Source organism: Lipotes vexillifer, unplaced genomic scaffold, assembly GCF_000442215.2.
Source record: "Lipotes vexillifer unplaced genomic scaffold, Lipotes_vexillifer_v1.1 scaffold645, whole genome shotgun sequence".
NCBI lineage: Eukaryota > Metazoa > Chordata > Mammalia > Artiodactyla > Lipotidae > Lipotes > Lipotes vexillifer.
Genome location: NW_006777439.1, coordinates 805,294 through 831,678, shown reverse-complemented (window position 1 = coordinate 831,678; position 26,385 = coordinate 805,294). Strand labels below are relative to the sequence as shown.

General features: G+C 36.4%; 1 protein-coding gene across 3 annotated transcripts in view; it reads left to right on the top strand.

The window, feature by feature from the left end:
• CHN1 (chimerin 1) overlaps window positions 1-26,385 on the top strand; it is a 185,100-nt gene that overhangs the window by 74,521 nt on the left and 84,194 nt on the right. For all 3 annotated transcript variants that reach the window (XM_007451074.1, XM_007451073.1, XM_007451072.1), the window contains one exon: window positions 17,778-18,066. In XM_007451074.1, coding sequence (XP_007451136.1) covers window positions 17,778-18,066 — 289 coding nt within the window. The remainder of the gene's footprint in view (window positions 1-17,777; window positions 18,067-26,385) is intronic.

Genomic DNA, 26,385 nt, shown 5'->3' with positions numbered 1-26,385 from the left:
AAAAAAAAAAAAAAAAAAAAATTCCCCCTTCTTTTCAATCAAGCCACCTCCTGGATTAGTTTCATGAGGAATTTACCTGTATCCAGCCTTTTCCCCTCTAATGTATCTTCTGTGGTATCATGAGTGATCAATCTTAAAATCTGATGCAGTGATCAGCAAAGTCGTAATGTTGAGTAGGACACAAGGTTTCAAAGGCCACACCTCTCTCTGTCACCTCCCCCATACCTGGGGAAGCCTAACCTTTACTGATGATCTTTGTGTATAATGTGAGGTATCAGTTCGGCAAGGATGTATTGTATGTGTGGTGTCACAGTATCAATTTTTTGCAGTCAGCAAGGAGATTTTCATTGCATGGCATGGAAGGTAGTCTGTGGTTGACATCTCACTTTCTTCTTCACCATCATCTTCTCTTACACGCCATCTCAGCCTGAATTTCTGGCCAGGCCTTGTCCTGCTTTTCTGCCTTGCCCATGTGGACCCCTTGGTTCAGAAAAAATGATTGTCACTCAAAGTCTTTTATACAGTGAAACACTAGACAGACATCCACATAGTTGGAGTTTGCAGTTGAAGATAAGATGCTCTCCCAGGCACTAGATTATACCTCATGAAGCATGAAGTGTTTCCTATGACTTCGGGATTTTCTGTATGTTGATTTTGACAACATTTGTATTAGTTACAGTTTAATGAGGTATCATGACATGTATTAGCTGCAAGTAACCTAAAATAATTTAAGAAGTTTTGTAGAAAACATTTTTCTTTGTATGATTTTCATAGTTTTAGAACTAATTCTTTAAAAAAAAATTTTTATGTCGTTCTATAATTTTTCTCACTAGAAGGAAAAATTGTTCAGTGTTGTACATATGGAGTGACAAGTGAAAAAGATAGGACTGTGCATGTTTTGTATTATCCTTTTTATTAAACGTTAAGTGTATACAAAAGAATAGTTATAAGAAATAAAAAATTATTAAATATCATGATACTATAACTGTAGGTTTATTCATCATAAATTATTTCCTGAATTTTCCAAATTTTTTTTCCTCTGAGCTTCTCACTTCCTGACTTTCATCTCTCTGAACTTCAATTTGGACATTTTCTATTGACCTTCCAGTCCACTAGTTCTTTATTCTGCTGTTTTTGATCGGCTGTAAGTCCATTCATTGAGTTCCTAATTTCATATACTGTGTTATTTAGTTCCAGAATTTCCATTTACTTTTTTTTTTAAGATTCTAATCCTCTGATGAAATCGTTTCCTGCATTTTCTCCATCTTTTCCTGTATATTCTTGAACTATAACCTGTCAAAACAGTTGTTCACTATAAGTAACTGTTAGAATTTCGTAAGCACCCCATGAATTCTTGGAAATAGTGAAATAAGAAGGTGAAAAGACTAGTGGAGAGCTAGTGTAAGTGGTCATGTGAAATGACCTTTTAAATATTTGGTATCTGTTTTCTCATTGCCACCACTGTACCTGATAAGAATCTGGTTCTTATCAGATAAAAATCTGGTTTTCTTTTCCTGTTTTAAAAGAAGGAAGAAGGTTGGAGTGAGGAGGGCAAATGGATACCAGTTACACAGTATAGCACAGGTAACTGCATCATCAAAAACAACAGCACATCATCCCAAAATATTTACTTTGTAACTATGAAAATAGGAATTTTCTTCACATGGTAGAAACCGTAGCAAAATCAAATAAAAGGGAACCTGTTATAAAAGAGAACCCATACAGATTGCAAACGTCAATAAGAAATAATATTACATATGATTTAGGAGCTTTTATTGAGCTTTTGAATTCTGCCAGATATTATCCAATGGGTCAAAAAGGAAGACATTTAAGCTGCCTCACAAAGGTAGAATATAGGTTTGCCAGGTAGAGGACAGGATGTGATTATAAAAAACAACGAGCATTTTGGGAAGAAGGAAAAGCCAAGGAAGGAATATATAGAACAGCATGGAACATTTGGTGTATGGCAGGCTGCTAGGACTCGGGGGTGCAGGAAGTTTTAGCAGTAAGTATGCCAGGAAAGGCTGGTATTTCATGCTTGAGAATTTGGACTTTATCTGTAGGAAATGGGAGTCACTGAAGACTTTTAATAGAAGAGAGTAATGGTTGAACATTTGTAATTTTAAAAGATCATTGTGGGAGCAATAAGAATAAATAAGTGGATAGGGTGGTGGGAATTAAGTTTTATCAGAATTATTTGATAATTAATTTAGTAAGTAGTTTTCCTTGGGCAATGGAAAAGTGATCTTCAAAAGAGATTCTAGATACCTTATAGATTTTAAAGGGTTCCCTTTGAGGAGAAATGTTAACTCCAAATTTGGCAACCCTAGGGACATTTCTGTTGAGTCTGACTCATTTTAGCTTCTCTAAACTTGGAGAAGAGCAAGATGACACACGTGTAAGATTCTTGATAATCTCCAAGTCCTGTGTCTAGATATTCCAGAACAAATTTTGGAAATATTCCAGAGAATGTTTCATACCCGCAGTGCTTGGCACTTCCTGTTGATTTTATGCTGACCATAATGATAAGAATTATTTTGAAAAATTTTAGGTACTGGAAAACAAATGAGAATTAAAAAACTGAGAAAGCATGATGTTTGGACATATATTTTCTTTAAACAATATTTCTTATTTGATAAGTTCTGAAGTATACCCTATGTTAATCTACAAAATAAAATTCATTATACAGGACAGTATGTAGAGTATCATAATATTTAATATACGTGTGTGTGTGTGTGTGTGTGTGTGTGTGTGTGTGTGTATGTATAGGGTATATATGTAAGTAGACAGCTATCTAAAAGAATGATTGCCAGTGTTCATAGTGTTGTCTCTGAGTTTGAACTTAAAGGTGATTTTGACTTCTCTGTACCTTTCTGAGTTGCCTGATTTTTTTTTCACAATGCCATGTGTATCAGTTTTACGCTCAGACAAAAAAATCAATAGGGTTATTTTCATTTTGGGAAAAATTGAAGACACTAGCTGCAACCTTGGGTCAAAGTGAAAGACAGTACCTCCTAAGTCTTTGAAGATATGACTCCAAGTGAAATGTGTCACCTTATTTAAATCATTGATCAGAAGGAGAGGGACAGCCTTGGGGGCAATAGAAAGGGAAGTCACAGAGGTGTGTTCTAGAGTCCAGGGTCTGTTGGCAAGGGGAATCTTGACCAACATTGGCAGTGCTATCTCTAGTATGGAGATGCTCATAAAGGAACTGTGTGAGTCTCCCTGCCACTAACCATAATCATTTGGGTTTCTTTGATGCAGTATTTCTCAGAGCCTGTGAGCATTTTTAATAGAACTGTGCTGCATTTCCCAAACTCACTTGATTATGAGATCCTCTTTTTGTGGAATCTCTCTGTGAAACACTCTTTGAGAAATAGTCTATTAAACATTCGATTCACTCTGTTCCTCTTGCTCTGGACTCCGTGTTCACCAAGTAACTTTCTTTTCTTTTCTTTATTTTTTTGAGGGTCTTTTTAAACTATTTTAAAAATTGAAGTATAGTTAACTTATAGTGTTGTGTTAGTTTCAGGTGGATAGCAAAGTGAGTCAGTTTTCTATATATACATATATATATATTCCTTTTCAGATTCTTTTCCATTATAAATTATTACATGATATTGAATATAGTTTCCTGTACAATACAGTAGGTCCTTGTTGTTTATCTGTTTTATATATAGTAGTGTGTCTGTGTTAATCCCAAACTCCTAATTGATCTCCCCACATGGCCCCCACTATCCCCTTTGGTGACCATAAGTTTGTTTCTATGTCTGTGAGTCTATTTTTGTTTTGTAAATAATTTCATTTGTATCATTTTTTTAGATTCCACATATAAGTGATATCATATGATATTAGTCTTTCTCTGTCTGACTTACTTCAAATCTATCCTGTTCCATTATCTATATGTCTGTTTTTGTGCCAGTACCATACTGTTTCAATTACTGTAGCTTTGTAGTATAGTCTGAAGTCAGGGAGCATGATTCCTACAGCTCCATTCTTCTTTCTCAAGATTGCTTTGACTATATGGGGTCTTTTGTGTTTCTGTACAAATTAAAAAATTTTTTGTTCTAGTTCTGTGAAAAATGCCATTGGTAATTTGATAGGGATTGTGTTGAATCTGTAGATTGCCTTGGGTAGTATGGTCATTTTAACAATGCTGATTCTTCTAATCCAAAAACATGGTATACCTTTCCATCTGTTTATGTCATTTTTTATTTATTTATTTATTTTTGCGGTACGCGGGCCTCTCACTGTTGTGGCCTCTCCCGTTGCGGAGCACAGGCTCCAGACGCACAGGCTCAGCGGCCATGGCTCACGCACCTAGCCTCTCTGCAGCATGTGGGATTTTTCCGGACCAGGGCATGAACCCATGTCCCATGCATTGGCAGGCGGGCTCTCAACCACTGTGCCACCAGGGAAGCCCTGTTTGTGTCATTTTTAATTTCTTTCATTGTATCTTACAATTTTCAGAGTACAGGTCTTTGGCTTCCTTAGCTAGGTTTATTCCTAGGTATTTTATTCTTTTTGATACAGTGGTAAATGGAATTGTTTCCTTAATTTCTCTTCCTTATATTTTGTCATTTGTGTATAGATGCAGGATTTCTGTATATTAATTTTGTGTCCAGCAACTTTACTGAATTCATTGATGAGCTCTAGTAGTTTTCTGATAGCATCTTTAGGATTTTCTGTGTGTAGCATCATGTCATCTGTGAACAGTGACAGTTTTTACTTCTTCTTTTCCAATTTGGATTCCTTTTATATCTTTTTCCTCTCTGATTACTGTGGCTAGGACTTCCAAAACTATGTTGAATATAAATGACCAGAGTGGGCCTCCTTATCTTGTTCCTGATCTTAGAGGAAATGCTTTCAGCTTTTCACAATTGACTATGATGTTAGCTGTGGGTTTGTCATATATGGCCTTTATTATGTTGAGGTGTGTTTCCTGTGTGCCCACTTTCTGAAGAGTTTTGTTTTTCTTTAATCATAAATGGATGTTGAATTTTATCAAAAGCTTTTTCTAATCTTTTGAGATGATCATATGGTTTTGATTTTTCAATTTGTTAATGTGGTGTATCACATTGATTGATTTGTGGATATTGAAGAATCTTTGCATCCCTGGGATAAATCCCACTTGATCATGATGTATGATCCTTTTAATGTACTGTTGGAGTTGGTTTGCTAGTATTTTGTTGAGGATTTTTACATCTGTAGTCATCAGTGATGTTAGCCTGTAATTTTCTCTTTTTGTGGTATCCTTGCCTGGTTTTGGTATCGGTGATGTGGCCTCATAGAATGTAACTTTCTGATTAATGGCTTCTGATGTGGTTCATCTACAGGGAGAAAAAACTTAAAATGTATAGGCTGACTCTTAAGAGCCTTTGAGTTATTTCTCACTTTCAGTTAATAAATTAGAATTAAATGTTGGGAGTAAAAGGGAGAAAAGAAGGATAAAAAATTTACCAGGTTTCTTCTGTTTGGTAAGTCAGAGAGACACCCTCCCCATTTTTTTTTTTCTTTTTTTTTCAGACCCCTTTTTGATAAATGAACCTAAAAGACTGCTTGTTAAAGTGTTCAATTGATAGAGGAAAAAAATTTTAAGACATAGTTACCTCACCAGTTCTTTTTCTTCCTGTTTTCTGATTTTTTTCCCGGTACCAAAAAAGGTTTACCTCCTATCCTAAGAGTGTTCTGAAACATGTACTTATGGCAACCAAGCACTGTTTCTATGTATTAACAAAAATTCAGCCTTTTTCTTTTTTTCTAACTTTATTCCCAAGCTTGGCTTTTGCATGTGTTGTATCTTAGTCTTTTTCTTTAATTTTTCCCTTCTTTTAGTTATAAATAACATATCAATTCACCCATTTAAAGTGTACAAATCAGTGGTTTTTAGTGCATTCACAAAGTTATGCAACATAATCAATCTTAGAACATTTAATCACCCTAAAAAGAAACTCCATACCCATTTACAGTCATTTCCCATTTCTCCCAACCCTCCCAGCCTTAGGTAACCATTAACCTACTTTTTTATCGCTGTAGATTTATACATCCTGGATGTTTCATAGAAGTGGAATTATGTATAATATGTGTTCTTTTGTGAGTGGCTTCTTTCCCTTAGCATATTTCCAAGGTTCATCCATGTTGTTGCACATATCAGTACTTTATTTCTTTTTATTAATAAATAATATTTGAATACTGTTCCAGCATTTGGATATATATCATATTTTGCTTATCCATTCATCAGTTGATGGACATTTGAGTTGTTTCCACTTTTTGGCTATTACGAATAATGCTACTATGAATAATGCTGTGTACAAGGCTTTGTGTGTACATATGTTTTTATTTCTCGTGGGTATATACCTAGGAGTGAAATTGCTGGATCATATTGTAACTCTGTGTTTAACATTTTGAGGAACTGCCAAATTTTTTTCCAAAGTGGTTTTACCATTTTATAATCCCACCAGCAATGTGTGAGGGTTCTAATTTCTCCACTCCTCGCCAATACCTGTTATCATGTCTTTGATTTAAACAGTGGGTGTGACATCCTAGTGGATGTGAAGTGGTATCTCATTATGGTTTTGATTTGCACTTTACTCTCAAATGGTACTTCATTTTTCAGATTTTATGCACAGCATGGTTTTTATTAACTGATGTTCTTTCTATTCAAACTTCAGTTCCCTGTCAAAAAGTATGCATCTATAGCAATGGGTTTAAAGCAGAAGGTAGAGAAATCAAAAAAGCGGATTTCAAGATATTTTTGGGTTTTGCATTTTTAAGGCACAGCATAAGGCAGGTTCCACCGAGCAGTTCTTTTAGGGTGGAATTGAGTTTCAAGTACATTTTCTGGCTAATCAACAGGAACTTTGATATAAGAGATAAAATTCCAACTCTCTGGCTGTCTACTCTGAAGGAGAAACTGGAATCTGACTTGTATGTCTACTTTAAGGTGCAGTAGGAGACATACCAGGTTCTTTTAATGTAAGGTCTGTTTCTTGGTAACTAGAGACAGCTCCAGAATGTGTTGATAATGTGCCTCCTTTCCTATGAACGAGTTGCGTACCCACGTATTTTATTAATGGGCCTACTGGGTTTTTTGTTTTTTTGTTTTTTGTTTTTTTGCGGTATGCGGGCCTCTCACCGCTGTGGTCTCTCCCACCGCGGAGCACAGGCTCCGGACGCGCAGGCCCAGCGGCCATGGCCCATGGGCCCAGCCGCTCCGCGGCATGTGGGATCCCCCCGGACCGGGGCATGAACCCGCGTGCCCTGCATTGGCAGGTGGACTCCCAACCACTGCGCCACCAGGGAAGCCCGGGCCTACTGGTTTTATACATACGATAATAGTTAATGTTTACTGAATATTTACTGTGTCATGCACTGTGGTAAATACCTTATGTGGATTATCTTTCAGTATTTTCTAATGCTTTTTCATGTGTGGCACCCATTGAAAATTATGCTGTTACGTGGCACATTGAGAGTAAATGCAGGGGGCTGACTGTGGCCAAATGTGGCCAGTGCCAGGACTTGAGCTGCATTAGACCATCCCGGCCTCTGAGAGGGCTGACAGATTTGATATCGTGTAGCCTCTAACCTCTGTTCCTGACAAACAGGTTGGAAAACTCAGTTTTATCTACAAAATAAGCCCACGGAGTAGATACTATATTTTCTGCGTTTTACAAGAAAACTGAGGCTTAACTTGCTCAAGAAGAAAAAGCTAAGAAACAGAAAATATAACCTGTTAAAAACAACATCCAAAATAATAATAAAACATGTAGCACTATGTAAGTTGAAAAGGGGTGTGGCACAAGAGTAAACCCTTAGCTTTTAAGTCAATGAGTTTTTGATAAAGATTTTTAAGTTATCAATACAGTACAATTTTTAAGCAGATAAACCTTTGTTTAAAGCCTTTAAGGATGAAATTTACTCAAACTAATTCTCAATTGTTAACTTTCCACCCCTCTCTCCCCAAAAAGAGAAAAGCCAAATTAAGTATATGAAAAGTTTAATTATTTAAGCTAAAATTACATTATAAAATCATTTGGTGATCATATGTGCTTATAAAAATAATTTTGTAGTGAGTTTGGACAACTTTTCAGAGAAAAACAGCAATAATAATCTGTAAAAATAATAGTATGCTTGCATCCATGTCATTTATCACATCTCTATTATGACTATGAAAACAATGCATGGCTGTTGTAAAAAAATATTTTTTTCAAATAAGAGAATTGTATATAATGATAAATTACATTACTTTCCCTCCACATACTTCTAGTTCCACTCCATAGAGATAATGCCATTCACAATTATTTGTCTGTCCTTCCAGAAATTGGTTGTGCATAAAATACACATATATTTTTATGACATGTATGTACATTGTATTTTATTATATGTGACAGTTATTTGGTAGTGGCTAACCATAGCAGCAAAGATCATCTCTAGTCTTTCCCGAAGTTTTGCCCTGTTGTCTGCCTGGCTGTATAGTTATGTAATAAAAGCCATCAGTACCTTGTTTATTTAGTCTTAGCTGATGGTTGGTAGTTTAAGAACACGTTAAGCTATATTCTGTGAGTTTAGCTTCAGTTTCTATGATAGGGGTTGATGATTGGTAGTAGAATGAGCAACAAGATGATAAAATGGGCTCCTTCCTATTATGTAAATGCATTTGTGATTTAATTTATTATGGCTTTGAATTTAGAATGCTGGTAAGATTCTATTAAGGAATTCCTGAGAGAATGTTACTTAATCTTTACAACTCTGAGATTTAGTATGAAGAAACTTGCTACTGTATTAGAAAATGATAAAATGCCATGAAGTAGGAAATGTAATTTGCTAATGATTGGAAAAAACAATTTCTAATTGAATCTCAGATCATTAGGTTGACTTTTAAAGTGAACCCAGCCAAAGAATTCCTGGGTAAAGTCATTGGTACAGGGGCTTTCACATTTTTAAAATATGAAAATTAGTTGAAAGCTTTTTTCATGTTTAGGAAGAAGGATCAAAAGGAACTGGGAAAAGATTATGCTTCTGGTAGGCGTTGACGTGTAATGTACTATGTGTTCTCTTGATCTGGTAGCTCATGATAGGTTTAGTTGGTTACCATGGTTTCATTTCATTTCCTGCAAGCCTCTTTGTTGTGCTATTTGGAATAAGTGGAAAATAGTGTTCCACAGAAAAATTTTTCAAAAATGCTTTTCTGCTTCTCTTAGTTAAGCTTGTGAATCACTTTTGGGGATATTTTCTGAATATAGGAGTAGGTGACAAAACACATAACAACCATAGAATTTAGTAGTCCTGCAATGTCAGAAAATTAAAATTGATAAAAACAATAGCATGATTTACTTTAAAATGTAATACCATGTTGTCAGTGCCATAAGCTTTAAAAAAGTATTGGTGTAATAATTCTTATCAAGGACCCTCTGGTCAAGTAGGCTTTAATAAAACAAATTATAGAAAGTAATTGATATGGCACAGTAGGGAATGGGTAGTTTAATATAAAGCATCCCTTACTTGAAAAAAATAGGTGTATTCCTAAAAATGGGTTGCAAATTGAACCGTATTGTAAATCCACAAGAGTGCATAGCTGTTTAAAGGGATTAGTTTTCCCTAACATATATATATATAATACAGAAAACAATATTTGGGAAAAAACGGAAAAGCAGAAAGAAAAGCAAAAAATCACCTCTAATCCCACTAGTCAGAGATAATCACTGTTAAAATTGAAGTGTATGAAATTCTAGTACTTTTCTGGGTTGAATAGAAATGGTTTCATACCAAGTACACTATTTTATGGCATGTGTTTTCAATTAGCTGTGTATCATGAACATTTTCCATGTCAATAAATATGTCAGAAGTTTGTTATTTGAATTAATTCTTCATAAGGTCTGGTTTCACCTCCTGATTTTTTAAAACTCTGGTTTTCACTAGTTATATTTGTTTATTTAAATTTAGGTCCATCATAAACTTTTGTTTTTTATTAACATGTGCGCTACAGAAAATATGTAAAATGCAGAAAAGTAAGAAAAGAAAAATATTACCTATAGTCTCACTGCCCCCAAAATAAATAACATTTTTGGCATTTAAAAAAATGTATTTTGTTATTGTTTTGTTTCTAAAAAAAATTGTAATGATACTCTTCTGGGTGCTGGAGATACAAGGATGAACAGGACAGTCAAGATCCATGGCCTTAAGGAGTCTGTCAGATGGTGAGAGGGTTAGACTTTAACGAAATTGTCCCACAAATATAGAATTAAAAATTGAGGTGAGCACTGTGGAGGGAAAGCACAGGTGCTATCACTGTGTAAAGGAGAATCTGATTTAAATCCAAGGAATCACAGTCAGGGAAGGCTATTCTGAAAAAATAAGAGTCTGATTTGGAAACTGAAGGATGTCTGAGAGTGAAACAGGGTTTTGTTTGTTCTTTTTTCTCTAGTTGCTTTAGGTGTAAGGATAGGTTGTTTGAGGTTTTTTCTTGTTTCTTGAGGTAGGATTGTATTACTATAAACTTACCTCTTAGAACTGCTTTTGCTGCGTCCTGTAGGTTTTGGATTGTCGTGCTTTCATTGTCATTTATCTTTAGATATTTTTTGATTTCCACTTTGAGTTCTTCAGTGATCCATTGATTGTTTAGTAACATATTGTTTAGCCTCCATGTGTTTGTGTTTTTTACAGTTTTTTTCCTGTAATTGATCTCTAATTTCATAGTGTTGTGGTCTGAAAAGGTGCTTGATATGATTTCAGTTTTCTTAAATTTACCAAGGCTTGATTTGTGACCCAAGATGTGATCTATCCACATAATCACTCATATTGTCTGGAATATTATCTAGGAATAGGATTGCTATGTCATAGGTATGCATGTATTAAATTTTACTAGATATTTTAAAACCATTTTGTTAAACAGTATGCCTGGTGTTGGTTATATTAGTGGCTCTGTATCCTTGCCAGTTCTTGGTATTGTCAGACTTGTAAAATTTCATCATTCTAAAGATATAATTTCTATTTACTGAACTACTCTTTGAGCATCTTTTCATGTTTACCCTCTTGGTGTGGGCCTATTTTTGTCTATTGTATAAACTTATAGTCTTCAATTGTGATAAATTTTCTTGAATTACCTTTTAGATTTCTTCCCCTTCTGTTTTCTCTTTCCAGACCTCCTATTATCTAGATGTTGGACTTCCTGGATTGATTCTCTATCTTTTTTTTTCCCTCTATTTTTCATCTTTTTGCTCTTCTTAAATATTTTCGCAACTTTATCTTTCATTTCTTTGTTAAAATTTTCACTTATGTTATATTTCCTTTTTTTAACTTATTTTTCTATGTATTCTATATTTATTCCTTTTCTTATAGCATCCTAACATTTCTTGCTGCATCCTATTCTAGAATAGAAATAGGAAGCATCCCATTTTTGTTTCTTTAAACATTGATAATTTAAAAAAATATTGTCATCTCTTTGCATGGTTTGTTTCCTTCAGCTTGGTTTAATTCTGTTTGTTTATCTATCTTTGTCCTTCATGAGAGAGATTTTCCTCAGATGTCAGGTGGTCCTTAGCTGCTTGCTCATATTTAAGTTTATTTGGCACTAAATGGATAGAACTAGACAGATCAATAAGAAAAAGAAGAACTTGAACAATGTTATACATCAGTTGGACCTAACAAACATGTACAGAACACTCACCCAACAGCCCCAGAATACACATTCTTCTCAAGCACACACATTGGTGTGTGTGCATTGAAAAGAGGGGAGCATTCACATTGGTCACAAAACAAGTCTTAATATGTTTAAGAAGATTGAATCATATCAAATATCTTGACCAGTCACAATGAAATAAAATTAGAAGTCAAGAGCAGTAGGAAAACTGGAAAATTCACAGATATATAGAAATTAAACAATACACTCTTGAATAACCAATGGATCAAAGAAGAAATCACAAGGGAAATTAGAAAATTTCTTGAGGCAAATAAAAACTAAAAAGTTGACTGGTAGTTCTGGGAGCTTGAGAGAAGCCTCCCAATTATAGGGCGATGTCTCTATTCTTAAGTCTTTTCAGTTGAGCTGATAGGATTTCCCAGAGAAGAATCTTCCACTCTTATAAGGAAAGGTACAAGCCTTCTAACCTGGTGGTGTAGAGAGATGAAGTCTCAATCTTCAGTATTTAAAATTTTGACTTAGTTTTCAGGATGGTATCTCTGCCTTCAACTCTGTCTGGCATTCCTCAGTTCAAAATCTCCTTGATTTACTATCCAGAGAACAGAGCTCAAGTCTTCCACCAGAGTGGGGAAGGGGTTGCACTGGGGACAGGATTAGGGAGTGTGGGGGGATGTCTAACTGTGTCTTAAACAGACTTTCTTCAACTCTTCTTCCGTATCAGTTCCACCTTGCAGAGCTGCCTGGTGCCACCTTTGAACGTTTAGTTAGGTACATTGGTTTGCTTCTTTCTTGAAAATGATTTATTTTGCCAAGGGAATATCATCATGAGTTCACATATTTTAATATTTTGCCCCATTTTGCCATCCAAAATTATACAGCAAGATAGAAAAAAGTAGTATCCTAACAAAATTTTAGACGGAGAAAATATTGTGAAATTGTATATAGCTAAGTTCTCTCTCCCTTAGCCTTTCTTAGTCAATCTAAATTCATTTTTTAGTATTTAAGTGAATGCCTCATCATATTCTTGTCTCTGTTTTAACCCTTGTTCTGAGAGTATGTTTATGATTAGAAGAATTTATGAAACATTTTTATTTCACCACTAGGTTAGCTTCTTTGATTCTGCTAAACAATACACAAATACATATTTGTGATAAATAAAATTGTTTTCCTGTGTTGGTTTCTGGAAATAGTTCTAACATTTTGTTGTTAACTTAGACAAGTGTGTTGTATATGTTTTGTTTTCAGTTTGTTAACAGAAAACCTCTGTTAGCTTGGAGCTTTCCTTTGGAGATACTTCCAAATACTTTGGCCTCAAATCAGAACTAATTCTTGGTTTTAGAAAAAGTAAAGTAAGATCCCAAAGGTTATTCTCTGTGTATATTTTCATCACTTTGTACCTCTAGATTGAGTTTGTTATGAGTGCGATTTACTTGCTAAAAAAATAGAAAGGATGGTATTAAGGGTTTTGTTCACTTTTTAAAGCTAGCTGTTAGAATTATGTATTTTGAAATTCATTTGAATGCAGCTGGGCACAGCATTAAACCATTTTTTAAAACATGAAAACCAAAACCTGGAATCACTGGAGAAAAAGACATTCTTTGTAGAAAGTGGTAATTATATACAACAGTAGCAGTTCAGAGCAGATTATCCCAGTCTTTCTATTTGTTAGCTACAGTACCACTTTGGAGAAAATGAATTTTCATCTTGTTGAACTCTATCTAGGTGAGGGTTGGACCTATACCTGTACAGCTTCAAACATATTCATCAAAAAAATGAACAGATATGTGAAAGAAGGGGCAGAAGCAGGGAATAAATATAAGAAAAAGTGAAAAGAATATTTTCCTATAAAAATGCAGGGAAAATGGTTTAGCATTAACAGTTTTTACAAATCAGTACTCTGCCTTCAAGAGTTCAGTCGTCGTCACTAGATCCATTTAACATGTCCTGCTTTCAATACAAGTACATTTACTGACCTTTCTTCCTTGAAATCAGAAACCTGACTCCCAAGCCCCTGTGGAAGGACTCTCCCAGCTTCTCTCCTCCCCTCTTTGCACTCTGTTGTATTTCCACTCAGTTAACCACGTAGTAGAAACATACTCAGGGGTATCCTGAGTAAAAAAAAGTCACAAAGAACTCCTTGTCTTTCATTGACTGTAAAGTCAGCCCATGCAGAGATGTTCCTGTACAACCAGCATTACCAATTATTTATTCAGCTGTCTTCAGTGCATATTTATCGAACATCTTTTGTTTTACTTTATTGTTTGGTAATCATTCTGCCATTCTCTGCAGAGGTCTAAGCTAACAGAGGAGAAAGGGGACTACTGTTGAACGTACTATATACAATTGACCCTTGAACAGTGTGGTGGTTAGGGGCACCTACCCTCTGCACACTGGAAAATCCACATATCACTTATAGTTGGCCCTCTGTATCCATGGTTCCAGATCTGCAGATCCAAGCAGCCACAGATAGTGTAGTGCTGTAGGATTTACTGTTGAAAAAACCCGTGTCTCTAAGTTGGACCAGTGCAGTTCAAACCTGTGTTGTTCAAGGGTCAGCTGTACTTAGCTTTAACTTAAATATTCTTATGTAATCTTCACAGCCATGTAGTGTTATTATTGTATAGGGTAATGTTATTCCTCTTTTCTAGATGCAGAATCTGAAGAATGATTTTCCCAAAATCACGCAGCTAAGTGGCAGATCCAGGATTTAAACTTAATTTGTCTGATGCTGAAGCCTGAGGTTTTCTGTTAAACACATAGGACCCAGGACTTGCCTGCCCCTGTCCAAACCGTATTTCAAGACTGCAAAGGTCTTTTGTACTGGGACATAAACAGTAGCTCTGAGATCTTATGTAGGCTTAAGTGTAATATGTCAGATCTAAGTTAAACAGTGAGTTTCTTGGTATTCTTAATGTGAGGGAGATACTGGATTTACTTGGTTTCATGTATCACTGTAGAGAAATGTAACTTTTCTGTATATGAACAAGGTTATACACATTATTATAATCATTTTTTAGAAATCAATCTAAAGATGAACTTTTTAAAATTCATCAATTTCATCTTGTCTCTGTATTGACTTGTTTTTATGTTTGTTTATTTCCCATTGAGGTTATCGAGGAAACAGGAACTTTATTATGAACTACCTAACATTTAAGAGTTCCTAGGTGTCTTGTTAAATGTTTGTTGTATAAATGACAGTCTGTGAGTGATAAGTTTTATAAGGAAGGATTCTTTATTTGCCCTTAGATTTGGCATCTCCTTTTTATGGCTCTTTTTTGTAGAATAGACACACTCATTCCCCACCTTGCTCAAAGATTCTCATGCCTTTTCAGATCAAGGAAGGGGAGAGATCTCTCTGTCAGTCTGTAGGGCGATGCTGTTTTTTATGTAGCTTGCAAAATAAAAGAGAGGGATGTTCGGGCTTCCCTGGTGGCGCAGTGCTTGGGAGTCCGCCTGCCGATGCAGGAGACGCGGGTTCGTGCCCCGTTTCGGGAGGATCCCACATGCCGCGGAGCGGCTGGGCCCGTGAGCCATGGCCGCTGGGCCTGCGCGTCCGGAGCCTGTGCTCCGCAAATGGGAGAGGCCACAACAGTGAGAGGCCCGCATAACGCAAGAAAAAAAAAAAAAAAAAAAAAAAAAAAAAGAGAGAGGGATGTTCAGAGTAGGCATACAAAGCTAATAGTTCCTTTAGTAAAAATAATGCAATTTCTCTTAAAAATTCAATCATAATTGTCATAGTTCCAAAATGGAAATTCATTTTCTTGTCCTTTGACATTGTTTTAATCAACCCATATTATAAGTTATTTTAGTTATCTGATCAGCTTCCTTAAGGCTGGAAGCTTGATTGGACTGGAAGTCTAGAGCTCAAGTACAGGCTGAAGAGGAACTGGGGATTGTGCACAGGGGCTCTTAAAGTCACTGAGTTGAGAAAGAGAAACGGACAAACTTATTTAGAATTTTTTGCCCAATAACCTAGAGGTAGCCAGGAGACTCTCTTCTTGGATGGCTTAGAAACAGCTCCATTGTCAAGTGCCAAGAAATCTAACCTTAGATTTCCACTCTTTTGATTAACCATCCCAACCCATGTAGGCCAGTTCAGCCATCTTCCCTTCCACCCTCTGCTCCCATACTTCTCAGATTTCAGAAGACAGCTGAGTGACAAATGCCTGCCACCGTTACTTAGATAGTCTTTATTTTAAGTGCCATACCCATTGTGAAACTGCTTATTGTAAAATCTTAAGCCCCTGCAGGAGTAAAATGGTCTAAATCCCTTACTGAAATGCCTCTGAATACAACTGAAATATAAAAGAACTTAATGTTAAACAATGTTGTGTTTATTGCTATATGAACCTTATAAAATTTATGAAGTGGCTATGTTTATTTCTCAATAACAAATGATGAAAATTAGTGAAAAGGAAATAGCAGTATATTAAACTGAGAAAAAGTTTATGTTTAACTTTGGTGTAGAAATTTTACCTTCCAACTTTTTTTTTTTTTTTTGTGGTACGCGGGCCTCTCTCTGTTGTGGCCTCTCCCGTTGCGGAGCACAGGCTCCGGACGCGCAGGCTCAGTGGCCATGTCTCACGGGCCCAGCCGCTCCGTGGCATGTGGGATCTTCCCGGACCGGGGCACGAACCCGCGTCCCCTGCATCGGCAGGCAGACTCTCAACCACTGCACCACCAGGGAGGCCCTACCTTCCAACTTTTTAGACCTGCATTATAATGAAAATTTACTTAGGAGAAATATGTCTTTAACATTAGAGGAAAATGAGAATGGGAAAGTGGAATTATATGGATCATTCACTTGAGTATAAATCAAAATTTAATTGCTTTTAAAGAACCAAAAGGTAGATCAATTTTATTTTAGAAGAAGGACCAGCATGGATAGAATATTGGGTTCTAGATTAAATAACTATTAAAGTCTAATTTGAACGACAGAAACAGAGATACCTCAGGCCACTGTTAAAAATTTTTTTTGTTTCCCTTTTTTAGGGCACATTTAAAGTGAAATCTTACAAAGGTTCTAACTCCTGTCCTCCTGAAATGTAACCTATACCAGAATAGTATTGTTGCATAAGTTTGCAGTTCTATTTAAACACTTTACTTAAATAGCTATTAATTTAGTATTTTAGTTCATCTCTGTTCTGTGTATTTTTAACAGTGAAATTAAATATATCCTGTCTGATTTGTTTAGTTTTAAATTAGGCTCACTCGGAGCTAGCTTCCAGAGACTGTGACTTGGCCCTTGGTGCCTTTTGGCATCAGCTTTTATTAAAGTCAGTGCATGTTCTTGTCTTTGTCATCTTGGAAGGACGCTGATGCTAGTCATGCCAACTTGGATCCATTTCCAAGGTTTGCCACAGGAAGCAAAATACTGAAATTATCATAAAAGTAAATCATTCTTCAGGTTTTTAAAAATGTCACTGAAAGATGACTCGAAAGTGAGAACAGAATTTCTAGAGTTTAATAGTCGATAACTTATATGCCCTAAATATATTGCAAGCATACCTTGCCCAAACTCAACAAGCAGACAGAAGAATGACTATGTAAGAGGGAAGAGCAAGTCCTTGACCCATGGCTAGAAATAGCAAAAGTGTGTTTCTGTGCCATCCTGCTCTACTGTATGACTCAGGTTCTGGAATCAGCTCTACTTTAAATGATTGCTGGCATCACACTCAGGTGAGCCCTAAAGGGAGCTTTCCCATTGAAAGACATGAATGTTGGGGTCTGAAGTACATTGAATACTTTTATTGATCAACTTGGAGAGAACATGCTAATATAGAAATTTCATATATTATGTAGTTGACCAGTTGATTATTGAATGTGTTCTAATAGTATATGAGGTTTATTTTCCCCTGTTTTTCCTACAGGCATAATGAAGTGGCTTAAAAAAGATGAATAAGAGCAAGGTTTTCCTTCTAGGGTAGGCATACTTTTGGCTAGTTATCCCTAGTTGTTGCAGATTCGTTCTTTGTGTTCAAAAGTGTAATTTTCCATATTCCAGACGACTCATAGAGATTAGCCACAGTTTATTTAAACAAAGAAGACACACACAAAGCAATAGTTTTAAATATTTTTTTCAGAAAGAATTCACTTGCTTACTTTTCTTAAAAACATCTTTCCCATTTCATTGAGGCAGATTTGGAAGTCAAACCAGAAACTTCAGGCTCTACTACGATGGAAAGCACTTTGTTGGGGAGAAGCGCTTTGAGTCCATCCACGATCTGGTGACTGATGGATTGATTACTCTCTATATTGAAACCAAGGCAGCAGAATACATTGCCAAGATGACGATAAACCCAATTTATGAGCACATAGGATACACAACCTTAAACAGAGAGCCAGCATACCAAAAACATATGCCAATCCCGAAAGAGACACTTGATGAGAAAGATTCTACAGGCCAGGATGGGGTATCAGAGAAAAGGGTAAGCTACCATGAAACCACACTTTGTCTTCTTCTGTTTGGGGTTCTTATAAGAAAACCATTATTGCCAGAAGAAATTGACTTCTCCACAGTGCTTTGGAAAGGATATGCATTTTCCTTAATGTCTAGTTTCTGTGATGCTGAGCTTTGATATATCTAATTCTTGTTCAGTTAAAATATGTCAGGTATATTTTTGTACTCCTGATTATTTCCTATTTTATCAGTTTCACAGTTTTAAAAATTTGTTGGAAAAATGACTCCTAGTAAAGAAGTTCGGGGGTTTTGGTCAGAAGCATAACTTACACTAGCTATATTACATAAAGAATTAAGGGGGTCACATTATTTATCAAACTTACTTTGTTTTCCTTAAAGATAATGTACTTTATGAAAGTTTTGCTCTTTAGCAAACTGATAGATAATATGTATTCTCAAATACACGTGATTAAATTCAGTCTATCAATAACTTATACTGTTTTGAGAATCAGTCTTGAGTAACAGGAGAATTTATCTCTTTATGGACTTAGGAAGTAACTGAATCTGGAAGATATACTTTTCTTTAATTATGAAAGACAATTTAAGTTTTTCATTTGTCATATTTTAATTGTAATGTGTTTAAGGTTAACATCAGAAGTTTTAATTCCTTGGCATTAAGATAATTTTACTTTGAAAATTGTCCCGAGCCTCCCTTTCATCCCCCAAGGAAAAGTGAGAATTTTCTCATGTTTTATATTGTGTGGGATTTAGTTGGGATAATTTTATGTATTTTAATTGTAATTGTGTTAGCTAATTCTTATATTCTCGAGTATCTTAAGTTGCCATATTAAAGAAATGTAGTATTATATAGTCATTTGAGCTTGATTCTGTCACCAAATAGATTTGTGCTCAAATTCTATCATTTTACCAGTTGAGTGACTTCATCAAGTTACAGAGACTCTGTGCTTTAATGTTCTTATTTGTAAAATTGTAATAACAATCAAATTCTGAGGATTGACTGAATGAGATAGTATGTACAAAATAAAGAGGGCTTGGCACAAAGTAAGCACTCAATATGAGTTTGGTGGTAATGTTACTGTGCCAGTCATATTACCTCATGGTAGCATCCTAAAATACTTCCCATTATCTTGGAATATTTAGGTACAGAATGGAAATTTCAAATGTTCATTGTCCATTTCAAATTTTAGTTTCTGGCAGATCTTACTTAGAGTGGGATTTTGTGGCTGCAGAGAAACCAACATTTTGTTTTTTTTTTTTCGGTACGCGGGCCTCTCACCTCTGTGGCCTCTCCCGTTGTGGAGCACAGGCTCCGGACACGCAGGCCCAGCAGCCATGGCTCACGGGCCCAGCCGCTCCACGGAATGTGGGATCTTCCTGGACGAGGGCATGAACCCGTGTCCCCTGCATCAGCAGGCAGACTCTCAACCACTGCGCCACCGGGGAAGCCCCAGAAACCAACATTTTAAACCATAGTCTGTAGCAAATAGTTTTTCATACACTTAAAGTTGTTAGGAGCTACACATCTTTTTTGGAAGTAACCACAATTTAGAGTCCTAAATGCATGCTGTATTTAATATTGTTCTTTTCACTCTAGTTCCCGTTTTCTCACTTTTGGTTATTTTTCATTCATGGCATTTTTCAGTAATGCTTGTATTTAAATACCTAATACTGATATTATATGTTATGAAGATGTGCCTTGAATATTCTAAGTTAACATCTGTGAAATATTTTTTTAAATACGTACCCGTGAGTCTTTCAAATTTGATCAACCTAATGATAACCTTTGCTAATGTGTTCTGTATACATTTTTGTACATTAAGGGACTCAAGCTACAGACACTTAGCTATGTAACACTGGGCTAGTTATTTAACCTCACAGGGCCTTAGTTGTCCCTCCTACAAAATGAAAATAAATATTCACAGAGGCAAGAGACTGAGGTAGCTAGTGCCTAGAGGACGCTTTTAACTCTGGGATCCATGATGCCCTATGTATTCTGGCAACATTACCTGCTAAATTACCTGGATTTTTTTGTGCTGAAGGCCAGTGCCATAGAGTGAAGTAGCTAGCCCAGAAAGTGTTTCTCTTCAGCAAAAGCCTTGATTAAGAATCATCTCTTCAAAACTACTCTTTGCTTTAAACTGCATGCATCTGAAATCTAGTTGGCTTAAAATCTACTCACTCAAAACTAGATTTATTTTATTTACAGGTGTCATCCAACAGGACAGGGATGATGACCTGTTCAACAGCTTGAAACATTGATTCCCTGTCACAGTGGATGACATTTGTAAGTAAAGACAATCATGTTTAACTGATTTAAGATACCTACTGACACAAGTGTGGTTTAATAAATATTTTACTGGGTCCTGCATAGCTCAATCCCCTCTCATTCATCAGTCCTTTTCCTCAGAGGCAAAAAGTGTTGGCTTTGCAGGAGCTAGTATGCTGTTGTGGAAAGGATAGTAGCGTTGGAATTAGGAGCTAGGTTCTACTACAGGCATTGATTTTTCTGTGTCACTTTCTTTTTCACTTCTCTGTCAACTTTTCAGTCTCTCTGTGGAGACTGTTTCCCACCTTTAAATAGGAGGGCTTTGGACTAAATGACATCCAAGGTCTGGTTTATATAGTCTTTGATCCTTCAGGGAGTGCAGGTTTTGTAGGAGAGAGAACACAGCACGAGGAAGAGCACTGAGGTGGGGTCTAGAAAGGAGAGATCTGTTTTTTCTTATCTACTAAGTGTATGACCTTGGGACAATCCCCTAGCCTGTCTGGACTTCACTTCCTCCGTATATAAGACAAGGGGTTTTCTACAAAACATTAATTTTACAGGATTTTAATAAATACTTACTGCAAAAAGGGTTCTGTGCTCAAATAGGTTTGATAAAAATTAAGTTTTTTTAAAAAAACTTAACCATTTCTTTTCTGTAGGCTTCTCAGCTTTGCTAATGCCTAATGTGCATTACGACTCTCAAGAGTGCTCCCAAACTTATCTGAATCACCTCGCCACTATTCAGAACATTTTGGGAAAATAATGTTTCACAAAACCAACTTTGGGAAATTTTGAACCGGATGATCTCTTAAGGTCTTTCCTTGTCCTGAAATCTAGGGATGAGAATTCTATGCGTATTCTTTTTTTTTTTTTTCCAGTCCTTAAGGTATAAGTTGAGTGTCTGAGCTTTTGTGGAAGGTTGGCAGGTTTTATGGCCATAAAGTTTTTTTGCCACAGAAAGTGAATCCTGAAGACTCTTTGTTGTCCCTAGGAAATCTGGTGGCCTGTTGTATGAGGGAAAAGTTTTTTTCCAAGCGTTATCTGTGCCATTTTTCTCATTAACTATTTTTTTTAAGATTTTTTTTTTTGATGTGGACCATTTTTTTTAAAGTCTTTATTGAATTTGTTACAATATTGCTTCTGTTTTATGTTTTGGTTTTTTGGCCACGAGGCATGGTATCTTAGCTCCCCAACCTTAGCTCCCCAACCAGGGATCGAACCCGCACACCCTGCGTTGGAAAGTGAAGTCTTAACCACTGGACCGCCAGGGAAGTCCCTCTCATTAACTATTAAAGTTGCTTTTTCAGCTTCAATATCAATTAGAAACGTGTGTGTGTGTGTGTGTGTGAATGCATTTTTCAAAAAATTCTTCTCGTTTACTCATAAAATTTGTTGTGATTACTAATCATAAATCAAAGAATCATGGAGTTGGAAGGGGCCTTCAAGGTTACCATGTTTCAGAAGCAATTTAAGCATACCCTCTGATGTTGAAATTCCTTCTTTGATATCCCTCTCTCTTTTTTTTTTTAAACATCTTTATTGGAGTATAATTGCTTTACAGTCAATTAGGAACTTTAAATGTCTCTCAACATTTTTGAAAATATTTTTTAATCATGAAGCTGTAGCATGCTGAAAAGCCAGACTTCCTTCTCTTCTAGAACAGCTTACCTTTGGCAGTCTAGATTGGCCAAGAGCCCAACTTTTATTAGTTAATTTTTAAAAATTTATCTTGGAACTGTATTTGAATAATTTCTTCCAAGTAGTGAATATAGTACACTTGCTTCAACAGATACTGGACCTATGGCAGGATGCAATGGTTTTAAGATAATTTTACACTTATTAGTAACGTAACTTTAAATCTGCCAAAACCATGCTTTTGAAAATGTCTCACGTGACTGTTAGCAATATAAACTGTCAAATAAAACATATAATTTGCATTTCAGAAACCATACTGTGAGTCAGAACTCTGACTCTAGCCAAAACCTCTTTACTTTCAGACTTAGTCCTCCAAGCTCCAAACCTGACTCACGTGTAAGAATGGCCTGTGATGGTGAGGGGCGGCAAAATCAGCTTGTTGGTTTTATGGAAGTTCACCAAGCTAAATAAGCTACGTGTGTCTATGTGTGTGTGTATATGTGTTTTGTTTCCCCGGAAGTTTGGAATGAATGCAATTCTTGGCATATTTTCATATTAATTTATTCTTAAGGAGTTTCCTGTACATTTAAATTTCCTTTATCAAAGACTTCTTTGGGGATCGCCAGACTGCATATGTATTGAAAAGCCTTGTGAAACTTGAAGTTGAAATGAAAGCCCTGCCAAAAACTGCCATAACTACTGGAATTCTTTGGTTACCTCCATAAAATGACAGGAGTCTTCGTCCCTGTCAAAGGAGCACGGGCTGTCTGTCTGCTAATTGTCTTAGTCTCCCACAAAGCCACTCTTCTAAATGTTTTTACTTTGCTTAAAAATACATGTAACACATGTTCTGCTTCTGTATCATCTCAATGTAGAAATCAGCAAGAAAAATACTTAAATTTAATCATTATAAAAATAACAATACCAGAGGAGTGGGTACATGAAGCAGTCTGAAGAAAACTGTGTTTGGTTTCTGGATTTTGTGTTTTCCCAGTGTTTTGGGCCTTTTTTTTCTCCTTCCTTGTTCCTCCCCAAGCTGTGCTCCTCTTGTTCTCCGTAACTCTGCCTTTATCCACATCCATCCCTCTTGCCCTTCGTCAGATTTACATGCCCAAGTCTCTCTCCTCTGTGGCTTGTTCAAGGTTAGGATCAGTTATTCAGGGTGAACAGGCCCTTAGAGAACTGCTAGATGTGCCCAAGGTCACTTATTTGTATTAAAAAATCAATTTAGTAATTTATGAGGAGACTACAACTTCCATACAGAACTTCTAATAGTGGGTTTGTCCACCTCTGTAACTGTCCTTCTTAAGAAATCAAATACAGTTAAAAAAAAAAGAAAAGCCTACATGGTCAGTACATAAGTATATATTAGTCTGTGTGTTCTTAGCAAGCCCTTAACCACCCTGGGTCTCAGTTTGCCTCATCTCTAAAATAAGGTCTATGGATTCCATCACACTGGTGGTTATGAGTATTAATGAGATTTTGTAAAGTGGCCTTCCTTGTATGTGATGCATTATCACACTCTAGGCTCAGAGCGATCACCAACCAGATGTCCCTTCATGGGTCTCAGTACTGTTCCCCCGCCTTCGCTAGAAACAGCATATTCAGGTTTCTCTTTGTCTTTTCAGTGCTTCAGTTGCCCTCTGAGTTCACAATATAACATCAAAAGGTTCCTACTTGCTTCATCAAAAAGTGGAGTTTCTCTTAACAAAGACTGTGATACCTCTAATTGTGTCCAATTAAGAAGCATGTGTCTTTGCCCAATAATGTGCTAATGACTTTTAAGGCTAAAATATGTTATTTGCCTGTCATATTTACATTTTAGTATTGACCAGTATTTTAACTCTGCTTCCCCTAATTGTAAGACAAGTAAAGCCTTCTGGTCCTCTTCCTGTCAGTGAACTATTATTGAACCTGCACTCCTTGTTGAGACTGTTAGGATCTCTCAAATCTCCCCTAACTTCTAATCTGCTTATTCTCTTAACTCCAGCTGGGTTAACCCTCTCCTTCCTTTGCCTTAATGTCTTCACACTTTATTTTCTAAGTAGTCTTTCACGAGCTATCTATATAAAGAAATTCTGTTAGTCAAAAGTTGTCTTGGAACTTAAGCAAGTTAAGAGCACAGCAGAATATCATCCCCATTTCTTCTTTGGTTTCCATGAACTAAGTCATCTCCTGTCAAAATTAATTGCATTTAATTCAACCTCCTATTTGTAAGGAAACAGGCCAGGCTCTGGAAGTAATAAAAGATGTACAAGATTTAAGCCCTGCCTCAAAGAGCTTATATTTTAATGTTTTCATTGTTTCTACCCTATTTAACACAGACATCCTGATAGCAGGAGGCAAGCCACCTGTATAATCTATGTAATATTACAGGTGTTCATCAAATATTAAGTTGGACTTACTCTGATTTGAGCTTGCTACTATAATAGCCCAGCAGATCACAGGAAACACTTTTGTAGATAAGAATGCTAATTTTTCAGAATCATGAATCAGAAATTAATGTAACATTCTGGCATCTACCCCGGTTTCAAAGGCTTTAATCCCTCAATATTGTTTCACTTCTGAATCAGCACCTTGAGTTTTACATAAACAGTTGTTGACTAAATGAACAAATGAATAAATTACTATATTTTATGAATTCAGCCAAATCCAAGGCCCTAATATAATTCAGTCCTAAGACTGAGAAAGAAAAGTATACTAATTCAACTAGATACTCTATATTTTTCCCTTTAAGAGCTAAGAATCTTTAGAATGTCCCTGTGAGGCAGGGAGGGCCATTCCTCTTTCCACAGATATACCATTTGAGTTACAGAGAAATTATCTTTGTGATATGCAATTGTTTGTGAAGGGTGGTGGGTAGCTGCACCTCCTTAGGGATATGCTCAAAGAAGCCAGTGTGGCAGAGGGCATCTCCCCAAACTTACATTGTCAGTCATGTGCCAGGACAACCTAGACCCCATCAGAGAATCATACTTGAAGTGATAAATGAAGACTCAAATGGGGCCCAGGAAATTGTTTGCATGAATCTCAGCTGTCCTTCCATCTTATCACCCACAGAAAGGATTAGTAATTGAAAGCTTTTAGGGAAAACCAGATGGAAAGAGGAAGATGGAAGATAAACATCAGTTCCTCAGCTCCAAAGAACCAGGCCAACGGAAGACCAAATCGTAATTTTCCAAGCCAGCCGCAGTTTTGGAAGATTTCTGTATATGAGCCAATTAAATAAATAACTCTTAATTTACTGGTTTGAGGGTTGGAAAAGGAGGCTGTTAGAAAATCTTTCATAGTTGCTATTTCAGAGCCTTTAGCATTTTGGTGGGAAAATAATCATTGATGGCAAGATCCCCGTCCATTAACTTTGTGAAACAGAAATAAACTCTAGTGGCTTTAAGATGGTAATAGCATTTTGGGGTCCCAAGCAAGTAGAGACTATCGAGCAATAATCTGGCCTTCCATGTTGCTCACAAACTAACTTTGTGGGCAATTCTAAAAGAATCAGCTCTCTAGTTTTAGTAAATCCTTACATTAGATCTTATGCTTAATGACTTGGATCTATAATTTTCATCTTCTGCTTTTTGCTCCATATTTCCCCCTTATATTTGGAGTCATTTCTCTTTCCCCCTAATGTTTAGATCTCTCAGAGACTGATAAGTCAAAGCCATGCCCTGGGCCTTTTTGTAAGTTATGAAAACTTAATGGTATTTTTCTTTTCTTTTTTTTTTGCGGTACGCGGGCCTCTCACTGTTGTGGCCTCTCCCATTGCAGAGCGCAGGCTCCGGAGGCGCAGGCTCAGCGGCCATGGCTCACGGGCCCAGCCGCTCCACGGCATGTGGGATCTTCCCGGACCGGGGCACGAACCCGTGTCCCCTGCATCGGCAGGCGGACTCTCAGCCACTGTGCCACCAGGAAGTCCAACTTAGTGGTTTTATCTGGCCTCATAAGTTAGTCCTGAACTCTTCTTGGGTTTCCTTCAAGTTACTATAACTGGTCAAAAATGCTCAAACCTGAACTTTATATTGCAATAATTAGATTCTTTCAGTAAGAAATTATAGACATCTCTAGTGGCTACTGTTTGTACCCTTATTTATATGTCTCCTTTTAAGTTTAGTGCTGCTACATTATTTTCACTGTGGTTTGTTCAGTAACTTGAATGAATCAGCCCTGTTATCCTCTATTTCCTTAGCTTCTGAAACCATCCAGTGAAAATCCACTGATGCTGTAGGTTTGCTGCTGACCTATTTTACATTATTAAATTTTACATCTCATACAGCTTAAACATTTTCCTTGATAATTTCTAAGTTACTATACTTATTTACCAGCAGTGTTTGATAAAAGTTCACCTTTGCTGTAAAATTTCCCTCCCAAAGCAGAAGCTTTTATATAAGCTGCAGATTGTTTAGCATCTTAAGAGATTTATACCTC